The 10,836-nt window shown below is 51.7% G+C and overlaps 1 protein-coding gene across 1 annotated transcript in view; it reads left to right on the top strand.

Annotated features, from left to right (window-relative positions):
* Nucleotides 1–6,021: 6,021 nt before the first annotated feature.
* CUNH20orf194 (chromosome unknown C20orf194 homolog) overlaps nucleotides 6,022–10,836 on the top strand; it is an 81,480-nt gene continuing 76,665 nt past the window's right edge. Inside the window, exon 1 of the mRNA XM_035895061.1 lies at nucleotides 6,022–6,125. Within this exon, the coding sequence (XP_035750954.1) occupies nucleotides 6,022–6,125 (104 nt within the window). The remainder of the gene's footprint in view (nucleotides 6,126–10,836) is intronic.

Raw genomic sequence — 10,836 nt, 5'->3', positions numbered from 1 at the left:
AGCAAGGTAAAGCGCTGGATGAAAAGCTCAGGATAACACAAGACAGAAGGCAGACAAGGCCAAAGTCAAGGTCAAAGACGGGAGATTCCTCACGCCCTTCTCTTGACAATAGGGCAACCTTATTTCTGTGCTCTCGGTGGAGGACACTGGTTTAAATCCTAATTTCAGCTTCCTTTTAGCGAGTAAACAGTGAATATTATTGTGCTGGCTGAATAGGAATTGTACTCGCACAGACCCCACTTGCATTTTGCATTTCCCTATTCAACGCCCAACCCTATTTCCTCGTGTTATTATTTTACAGTTAGGAAAACGAGCGGCAATGACATCTCATTTTGTAGCACCGGACCTCAGACCATGTGTATTATATTGCCAGCGCAGCACGGAGGAGCATCGCGCTGTTTGCTGCCGAGCGTGGCAAAAAAAAAAAGCACAGAACATCAACCCGAAGGGGCTTTGCGGACATTTTCACAGATGCTACCACAGGGATTATCCAGGACGGCTCCTCCCTTTTTAGCTCTGGTCTCGCTTTTATCCAGTCCCCTCCAGCACTCCTCGACTCGAAATTTCTCCCAGCTGTCCGGGGAGTGGTTTCTGATGGTTGTCCTCAGATCTGGCAGGCAAGCGCCGCGTCTCCGCTGTGCCCGGCGGGCGGCACGCTCCCCCTTCCCCTTGCATTTCGATGGCCTTCAGAAGGCAGCATTTTGGCCATTTCCCTGACTCTGGGGCAAGAATGGATCGCTTCTCCTTACCGTGATCGCATCTGAAGTGTCCCCTTTTGCGCTCAGATTTCCTTAATTTTGTCTGTTTAGGAAAAAAAAAGCTTTTCCTTTGTCTCCCATAGAACAAAGAAATGCAAACCCGCTAGTTAAACCGTGAGGGCTAAGCCCATCCCCAGGGTAAAGGCACTGCCTTAATGGGGTTACATGCAGAAGCAATTTGGCTGGGAGTGTGTAATCGCTGCCTGAATTAATGAAAAAAGGGTTTCTGTGGAATAGGCTGAATAGCCCAGCTGCAGCAATTATCTCGTCACTCATCAGAATGACGCCAAAATTAGTTCCAGATATAAAACTGGACAGCGGAGGCGAGACACCTAGGGCGTATTTATTTTCCCAGTTAATGAAACTTGAGGTTGCCTTTCTGTCCCCATATGTTCCGGGCAGCCTGTGCCGTGCGCCTGGGGCTCACAGCGAAGCGCTGGGGGCTCACCAAAGGCGAGAGGGGGACCTGGATGTCAGTTTGTGCGAAAATCAGCTCCTTTTTCAGGAATCTGCTGTAGCTCCATCTCAGCTCTCCAAGCTGGACCCCAGCTCATGACCTCTGCAGGCAGCTCCTGCCTTTAAAATGGAGACCCCGGCTTGGCTGACCCCATCGTTGTGCTCATTGCTGGGGACACGGGGGGCAGCATCATCACCCCAACCACCATGTGCACAGCTATTTATCCATCCGCCAGGGACCCACATCTCTCTCATGGCTTCTAGGTGCCACCACGGTGCCAATAACAGCCAAGATGGACAACTGGTTTCTTGGGGAAGCCAAACACGGGACTTTCCCCCTGTTACTCTTTGTGGACCAGGGGGCTGAGCCTGCTGCTTTGGTTATCGTCTCTTCCTAAACCGCTGGGACTCAGCCAGTTTGCATGGCTGAGATTCATGTCTCGTGGTGAGTGTTGAAGCAAAGAAGCCCAGTTTAGGGCAAAGAGGGAACGGGGACATCACTTGCTAATAGCTCAGTGCGTTGGCTTACGGCTGCTCCCCAACCTCCCCGTGGGTCTCGGAGCCAACAGACGCTTGCAAAGGGCTCATGCTCTACCCCTTGTGAGTGAAAAAGGAGAAAAACCACTATGCAGCAAGACTGAGGAATTTTGTAACATATTTAGCAGGATTATGGCCTGAGCACCCCCTCTGCGCTGCCTGCTGAGGGCTATGGGCAGGGAGCTTTATCACCGGGGGAACGGGCAGCAGAACTGCCCCTGGAAAGATGGGAGCTGCAAAAAGCTGCTTTTCATAGAATCATAGAATGGTTTGGGTTGGAAGGGACCCCTAGAGGTCACCCAGTCCAACCCCCCTGCAGGGAGCAGGGACACCTTGAACCACATCAGGTTGCTCACAGCCCTGTCCAACCTGGCCTGGAATGTTCCCAGGGATGGGGCCTCCACCCCCTCTCTGGGCAACCCCTGCCAGGGTTTCACCACCCTCAGTGTACCCTTTTGATTCATGGGAGCAAACCGTAGAGGTCCAGTGGGGTAACATAGCCCATGGGGGGCTGTTTTCCACCTAAAATCTGTTACCAGCCCCTCTGCTTGAGCATCCAGAGCCCTTTGCACGAGAGCATCGGGACCCTCACATCCCCGTTGTGCTCTCATGAGCCTGCGGTGATGGATTTTTACTTCCTGACCTACCTGGAGGTGAATCTGCCGTCTGGGACACAGGCATACCCCTCCTTTCTGTCCTCCCAGCCCAACTTTAACGTGTCCATGTAATCTTGGCCGTGGTTTGCCCCGCGGTCAGTGCAGGGTGACCTCAATAGGTGCTTTGACACCACAAATCTCCCGTACACGTTCAGGACTTGCATAGGCAGCCCAAGGCAGAAATAGCCAATAAAGGCTGTATTCTGTGTTTTGGGGGGACTTTTAGCTGGTGGATGGTGGTGGTGGTGGGAAGATTGGTAGATTAATTTTGTGTTTTCATTTGAAATATCTGCAGGAATGAAAGCTTCTACATGAGGGAAGGTTATAATAAGCACAGTTGACTCACTGCACTCTGCCGTAGAAGGAGGCTCGTAAGACGCTGGGAAGAAAAGCATGTGATTTTTTTAAAGAGGGTTTTTTTTTCTTCTCTCCTAATATTTGGAGGCATGCAGAGCCTTTGCTGAAATGAGAGCTGTGTTTTCAGTTTTGCTCGTGTGCCCCCGCATCCCTGTGCGAGTCGCTCCGAGAGAGCATTTTGTGTATTGTATTTCCAGCCGACAAGCGGAGCTACATAAATAACCCAGCTGCTGCTACCGGGTGTCACGCATGGCTTCCAAGGAAGGGCTGACAATGCCCCTTCCCAAAGGAAAGCTGGCAAGTGTGAACCGAGGCGGTGGGAAAAACCCCTTGGGAAGAGGCTGCCCAGTTGGCTCGGCGCTGCAGTTTCTCGGGGAACGGGAAAACCAGCCGCCTCCTTTCCACGCCGCCCATCAAACCGAGTGACCTGAGGCGACAGCGACAAGTGTATGCGCTCCGTGGGATTTAACCACCCCTCTCGGATCGTATGGGGGTGATGGAATGGATGCCATCTTCGGGGTGAAATGCAAAAAGAACATCCCTGTGTGTTTAAAGAACTGGTGGCCCCACTTCCCAGCAAGCCCATTAGCCATTCGCCAGCTGACCGAGCTCTGGGAAGGTTTCTATGCCTGTGCACTGGGTATTTTAATCTTTCCGCTGCTGTATTAGCATTATTACCACTAATGATAATCAATAAATTAAGGCCTATGGGATTCCTCACTGAGATATCTCTCCGTTGCGTTACAAACACCCGCTGAGAAAGCCGTTCCTGCTCAAATCGCTGTCGTGCTGGCTGGGACAGCCCTCGGGGTAGATAGAAAGTTGTAAATCATGGTCTTGTAGTTGCTGGAGCAGGTTTAGTACAAGGGATGAAGAGCCCACGAAGGCTTTTGTGCTCTGGGTTGGAGCGACACAACTCCTGCCCATGCTCAGGGATGAGAAATCAGGGCTCTGTCCCTATCAAATTGAGATTTTTTTTCTTGTGAAAGGCGCAGGTTTGATCTTTGATCTCCTCCCTTGGCCTGTGGTGCATGTGCCAACACGGTGATGTTGGCCAAGGTGAAATAATCCAAAATAATCCTTCACCCAAGTGCTTCATGCTTGTCCTGCAGCATGGACCAGCAGCTCTCCCTGCAGTAAATTGGGAAGAAAACCCAATGGGAGCTGCTGAACGAGGCTGGGGTGACGCAAATCCTGAAGTTTCTTGAATCATGAAGACGTCAGCTCTGGCAAAGCCCAACCTCTCCAGCACTCGGCCATTCAGTCCTGCAGCCAAAAAGCAGATTTTGGAACATTATTTCTTAAGACGTGGGGCCAAAGCACAGCTTACAGGGAGCCTCAGCGGCTGGCTGTGCGGAACATCAATGCTGTATCTTCCCCATAAGCTCTCCACGACTGGGTCTTACTTCTGGATGCTTGCCCTTAAGTCTCTTAAGACCCTTCAGCTCATGAAGCACAACCAAGGTTGCTCGCTGGTGTTGGAATAGTTTCTCTGAAGCCTGCCTGCCAGCTCTGATTTTCCATGGAGATTTCCCTAGCTGTTAAGCAACAGGCTGCAGCGTTTCATTTTCCAGCTGCAACTGTCCTAGAGGTAGGGGGAGAAGAGTTTATTAGTAAACCAAGATTTACGGCTGGTTGCGCCTCTGTGCTTTCCCAATCTGCATATTTCACAAGAATAACTGGGAACGGGGAAGCTCTCAGCAGTTTTCCTTCCCAAGGCTGGGTTTTAGGCCCTGCTTATTGTTTTGTAAATGAACGGCTTTGTTTTTTCACTTGCAGATTCGAAAATGCCGCATGCCGAAGGGGAGAGAATTAACCAAATACATTTTCCCCCGCCCGTCCCCTTCCAAATCTCCGTGATCATGTGTTTGATTTGCAAAGGATCCTTTTGCTTTTGGCTTCAAAGCTGACCTGGTGAGACCAAGCCGTAAAATGAAACTGTATTCCTCTAATTTGTCTTGGTAGCAGAGGGACGTGGTGGCTCGTGAGCCCTGAATGCTGCCACGCAGAGATGCTTGCCGAGCGCATCCCAGCCTGCCTACGGCACGAGCCCAGTAGATCACCAGGATCCGTGCCGAACATCAAATCCATGAATAAATGGCTCAGGGGGGGAGGCGATGCATTCGTCCCCATCCATCACTGAACAAAACCTGGGAGCTGAGCCTGGAGCGGTGCTTTGGCTGCTGGCTTTGTCACGCGCGTGGGTCCCCGATGGTTCCCACAGCTCCTCCGCCAAACGGGGCTGAGCCCTCCTCCCTCTGGACCGAGGCAGGATGGAAGAAGAGGATGGAGTGCTGCTGGTTTTAATTATCACCTTTGTTTTCATGGATGAGTGAAAATGAGTTTAATTTATTGCGGAAGGCAAAGGCAAATGCTGTTCAGAGTTCGCTGATCGGGACTCCTGGCTTTCTGCCGGGCAAGCCAAATCAGAAGAAAATAGCTTTCCAGATGATCTCATTGCTGTTTCCTTCCCCTGGATCCAACAAGCAGAGCGCATGGCGAAGTGGTCAGCGAGGTACTGCTTCACCGGAGAGCCGGGAAACTCTGCAGGAGGTCCTGGTCAGGAGCTGCATTTTGCCAGAAAAGAGGTTTGAAAGGAGATGGAAGGGGGATGGAAATCAGTGATGGAGTCTGAGGACATAAATGTCCTTCTTTGGAGAAAAAGGAGAGAAAGAGGAGTTAGGTTCCAATTCCCACTGCAGTGTTGGTGGTTCCCTTGTCTTGCAAAGGAGGTAGCCAGCACTGGACTGAACATGGAGGTGAGTGGGAAGCTGTTGAAGATGTTGGCATTGGAACCATGAATATCTCACCTAAATGAAATGTTGGCAACAGGAGATGAAAAGCTTAGGTGGATTTTCCCTTCCTGACATCGCTGGCCTTGTCAGCTCATAACCTTTCTGAGCCAGAAACCATTGCAAGCTGGAAACAGGGAGTCCAAGAGTGCAAAAGTCCAGATAAGGAGAAATTCAGGCTGTTTTCTGGGCAAAGTGGTGGGTGAATGATGGAGGGAAATGGTCTCAGAGAGAGAGAACAACAGTTTCTGGGAGTCTGTTTAGGGGAGGAAAACTAAGAGGAGAGGCTGGCAGCATGGCTCATTTGTATCTTCATCGAGCCCCTAAAAACTTCTCAGTATGATGCAATGGAGTTAAAGTGAATATATGCACGCTGGCAAATTTGCTTTCTTAGTCACCTTCTGTGGGCCCCTTAGGAGGAGCCCAGAGCTGCCTAGGACCTCTGGCTGGGGAGCTCTGCCGAACATGGAGAGGCTCAGAGATGCTCTTCGCTTACCCATCCAGCTTTTGAAGACGTTGCATTGCCTGAAGTTGCAGCCTCTCCCCAGCCTGATGGTCGAGGCCAGCAGGTAGAGACTTGAGAGAGAGCTGGAGAGTTGTAAAATCAGGTGCTGTTGGCTTTAAATCATGTTTTCAGAAGTGTATCCCCAGGCAGCGTTGAGAGGAGGCTCCTGGAAGGGTGAAGCAGTGAGGGGAGGGATTTGAGCCCCGGAGGAAGCGGGATGGGAGAGGTGGGAAGCTGTTCCCGGAGATAACAAGATGCTGGGGAGGCCACACAGCAAGCGCTGTAGGTCCTGGCTTCCTCTGTTCATCCGAGGCTGAAATGACTGTATCAGACGGAGGGAAAAGTTCCAACTGGAGCACAAGTCTGGGGGCGTTCAGCCTGGAGCAGAGGAGGCTGAGGGGAGCCCTCATGGCTCCCTACAACTGCCTGAGAGGAGGGGGGAGCTGGGGGGGTCGGGCTCTGCTCCCAGGGAAGGGGCGCTGGGACGAGGGGCACCGGCCTCAAGTTGTGCCAGGGCAGGGTGAGGTTGGCCATGGGGAACAATTCCTTCCCCTTGGGGCTGTCAGGGGCTGGAAGGGGCTGCCCAGGGAAGGGGTCGAGTCCCCAGCCCTGGGGGGATTTAACAGCCGGGCAGAGGCGGTGCTGAGGGCCAGGGTTTGGGGGTGGGATGGCAGGGGTAGGGGAACGGTTGGGCTTGATGATATTGGAGGTCTTTTCCAACCAAAATGATTCTATGATGATTCTATGGTGGTTCCCCCATCTGGCAGCAAACACCTCTTTGCTTCCAACCACTACCAAAGAAGTCAAAGGCGACTTGAGCAACGACCACCCAACAGCACCAAATTCCCTCCTTGCATGGAGTTAGCTATGGCAAACAGAACATCTAATAAACCCCTTCCAGTTCATAGTCACCCTCCGCCTCATCTCTCTTTTAGCTAAACTCTTCGTTTACAAAGAGCGGTGGCTATAAGAAAACCAGTTGGGGTAACTCCGGGTCGGCACTGCTATTTTTGTGCTACGTTTCCTGTGCTTGCGGGATCTCGGTGTGTCATGTCTCCATCATCTCCTGCATCTCCACCCTGTGTTTCATGGGCGCCTGGTGCCAGGTTCCCAGTGGTATAAACACGCAGACCTCAGCTTGCTGGAGAACTAACTCGCCTTTTTTATTTTCTTTGACTTGGGGCTGCCTTTTGCGATGAGAAAATGATAATTTAAGGGTAGAGGGAATCTTAATATCTCCCCTCCCAAAATAGCACTTGAGAAGATCTTTTAGCCTGAAGAACTTGGATTAAATGGAGTAGGAGGTTTTTATTGCCATCCTGGTTTATTATGCAATTTTCCCTCCCGAGGTAAAAAGTGGGAAACTTTCATTACAGCCTTGTTTTATCCCTGCCTGGTGCGATTCATAAATTTTTCATGAAGAGCTCTCTGTAAGCAGCAAGTTTGGTCTCGGTACGAACATCCGCTGCTCTCAGGGCACTGCCTGGAGGGTGGACTCGGCTGAAACATATATGGGACTCCATAAATGCGATGGGATCCCATAAATTTGAACAGAAAGGGGGAAAAAACAAATTTTATGGAACACAGCAGGGGACTACCTCGTTTGTTTACCACGCCAGCATGGCATGCTTCATTTTTTCTCTCTGAGAAATCTGAGTTATTTTCTTAAAAGTGCTGTTACGGTGGGAAAACGGCTCGTTGTAGTCTTGATGTTATAGAGGGATAAGAGAAAAAAAAATAAATTTGAAAGCCCCAAAAGATGGATCCTTGGCTCACTGGGAGCTGGAAGCTGACAGTGAGGTTTCTGTAAGCCATAAAGCTTTTCTGTTTCGTTTTATTTGTAGCCGTTGTGCTGTCACTTCTACCCGTTGCCAGCTGCATCTCAGCTGTGCCTGGCACCATCATGAGAGCCAGGGCTGGAGCTGTGACCTCTGGTTTTATTTCTGGGGTTGGCCTCTGCCTGGTCCAACAAGGGATGGAGATGGATCTTTCTCCTGAGGTTTGACCATCCTGGGAATCATAGAATTATAGAATCACTTTGGTTGGAAAAGACCTTTAAGATCATCGAGTCCAACCTTTAACCTAACCCTGCCATCCCACCACTAAAACCTGTTCCTCAGCACCTCATCTATCCTTCTTTTAAATACCTCCAGTGATGAGGACTCCACCACCTTCCTGGGCAGCCCATTCCAGAGCCTGACAGCCCTTTCGGTGAAGAAGTTTTTCCTAATGTCCAACCTAAACCTGCCCTGGCGCAACTTCAAACCATTCCCCCTCATCCTATCATCAAGTCCTCCAAGCTGGCTCGTGGATGGCTCCTTGGCACACACCAGGACATCAAAGCCTTCCTGCAGCTGAGAAACCCAGCAGCCTGCACCTTCCGTGGGGAAGTGCCAGTAGCATGGGACTGCATGGGTTAATTTTTGAAATAAAATGCAGCCTCCAGCCTCTGGAGCAGTTGCCAGCCCAGGGTGAGAAGTTTAAGTGTCCCTCGTAGGTGGGGGAACAGAAGACCTCTCCAGGTGCATGTCTTGGGGCGAATGATGGCTATTTTTGGCCCCTCTGTATCCAACATTGTTTTCTCCATCAGTGCAGCAGGGATTTACTAAAAATAAAAAGGTATTCACGGGGGAGGGTGCGAAGGCAGCTGTTTCCATAGGCAGATGCCAATGTTGAGGTACCCAAGCTGAAAGCGCAGCGAGAGAGCGAGCCCTATCAGGTCAAGCGAACAGAGACTTAACCCAGATTTGGTGGTTTACTGTTGGACAAGATCTAGGTCAGGAGGACCCACCAAGGAACACCAGCAGCACTTTTCCCCCTTTTCCAAAGCACTCTGCTTTCCTCTTCCTTTCTTTGGCAATTGTTCGGGATTTCATTCAGCTTTTGGAGCCTTCAAAACATGGAACAATAGTGGGACAGCAAAGATCAGGAAGCCGGGGAGCAGGAACAACAGTTGACGTTGTGTCCTTTCCCAGCCATGCTGCCAGACACCCCTTCCCCTTCCCTCCTTCTCCAGGAAGTCTGACCTCTCCGTTGGGTGTTTTCCAGGCTGTTGATCTACTTTTGCATCACCCTGCACCCAAAGGAAATGCAAAGCTGCAGATAACAGCCTGGTGCAATGCACCAATAGTGCAAAATGTTGGATTTCCAACCCTTGTTGGATGAAAGAAGAGCCTTGGGAGTAAAATTGCACTAAGCCCTGTCCTAAGAAGATCCCCGTCCCCTCTCCTCTCCTCTCTCACCACAGTCTTGCTGTGTTGCTGGGGCTCTGGAGCTCTGCATGCCTCTGGGCAGGCATGTGAACACCCCTATGGTGGTGGATCATCGCCCCCAGGGTCTTGGCTGCATGTCAAGGAGAAGACGGAAGGAGCCAACACAGCACTCAGGTGTCAAGAACAGGGCTCGTTGCAGGGAAAAAGCAGCAGGGACACGCTGTTGGGACATGTCCCCTTCCCTACATGAGTGCTGGAGGCGGAGGGAGCCTGGGAAAACCTTCTGGAGGCTGGAGGTCCATGGGCTAGGACAGGGGCAGCCGTCAGGAGGTCTGCAGGAGACTGTCCCATTCAACGTACAACAAGAGAGGCAGGAGGGACATGTTTTGGGGGCTTTCTGGAGGGAAGCCAAGGGTTTTTAGCAATGCTGACAAAGACCAACGGTGTCTACTTTTCCTTTCGGTGCTTCAGTTCCCACCACTGATGTTGCCTTAGCAAGCTCATTCCAAAGCACGTCCAGGCGCTCAAAAATCAGGGAGAGCTCGGGATCGAGACAATGCCAACTCCCTGCCAGCCGATGAGACGGGGCTGAGTGGTGTAGCCCATGGAGTAGGGACCTCTGTACATCGAACCCACCTGAACTTCATCAGTGAGGCCAGCTAAAACGCCTCCTGGTTGCCCCAGGGCAGCCGCGTCACGGCCCAGCATATTTATCTTGTCTTCTCCGCTCTGCGGCAGCGAGCAAAGTCCAATTCAGTTTGGGGGAAAAAAGGAAAAAAACCACTTCGGACCGTGCTCTCGTCTGCGCTGAGTTAAGAGCGAGGTGTGCGCAGGGCGCAGAGCCCTCCATAGCCCCCCGCGTGCCCCCCGTTTGCATCGGGGTCCATTGCAAAGCAAAAAGGAGTTTGCCCTTAGCAGCCCGTGTCGCCGTCGCACCCAAGGGCCGCGGATTTAGGGCTTTGTGCTGCTCCAGGCAAATTCTAGCGTAAATAAATCAGATGCAGACAAGTGGACTTATCTCACTCCCCACCAGGGACGAGGAGCCAGGGTGATTAATGGGGTGTTTGTGTGCGGGACCTAAAAACCCAGCGTCCCAGTGCTGGAAGCTGGGTGTGCTGGTTCTTTTTTTTTTTTTTTTTTTTTTTTATTGCAATTCTGCAACTCACGGGCCCAAGGGCACAGTGGAAAGCCACAGTAACAGTAAAATGGGAAAGACTGGGGAAGCGGGGGTCGAAGTCCAGAGGCTGTGGCAAGGCTGGCACCGAAATTCGGCTCTGTGTGCAGGAGGGGCCAGGGGCTCTGCTCTCCTCACCCCCCAAATTTCTGTGTAAAGCGAATAAAAGGTGTCCATGAGGGTGGCTGTACCAGGACACGGCCAGCACAGCCCCGGGTGATGTGCAGATGGGTGCTGGTTGGAAAGGGGGGTGGTATTTTGGGAGGGGTAAGAAGAGAGGGACCATGGGGATAGTGGGGGTGCTGGTGACTCGCCCCAGGGGGGTGCCTGGATGGGGGTGCTGTGGTTTTGGGGCATGGCGGTGGGGGGAATGGTGATTCGGCAGGGGT

Source organism: Egretta garzetta, unplaced genomic scaffold, assembly GCF_000687185.1.
Source record: "Egretta garzetta isolate BGI_Z169 unplaced genomic scaffold, ASM68718v1 scaffold265, whole genome shotgun sequence".
NCBI lineage: Eukaryota > Metazoa > Chordata > Aves > Pelecaniformes > Ardeidae > Egretta > Egretta garzetta.
This window is presented reverse-complemented; position numbering and strand designations above follow the sequence as displayed.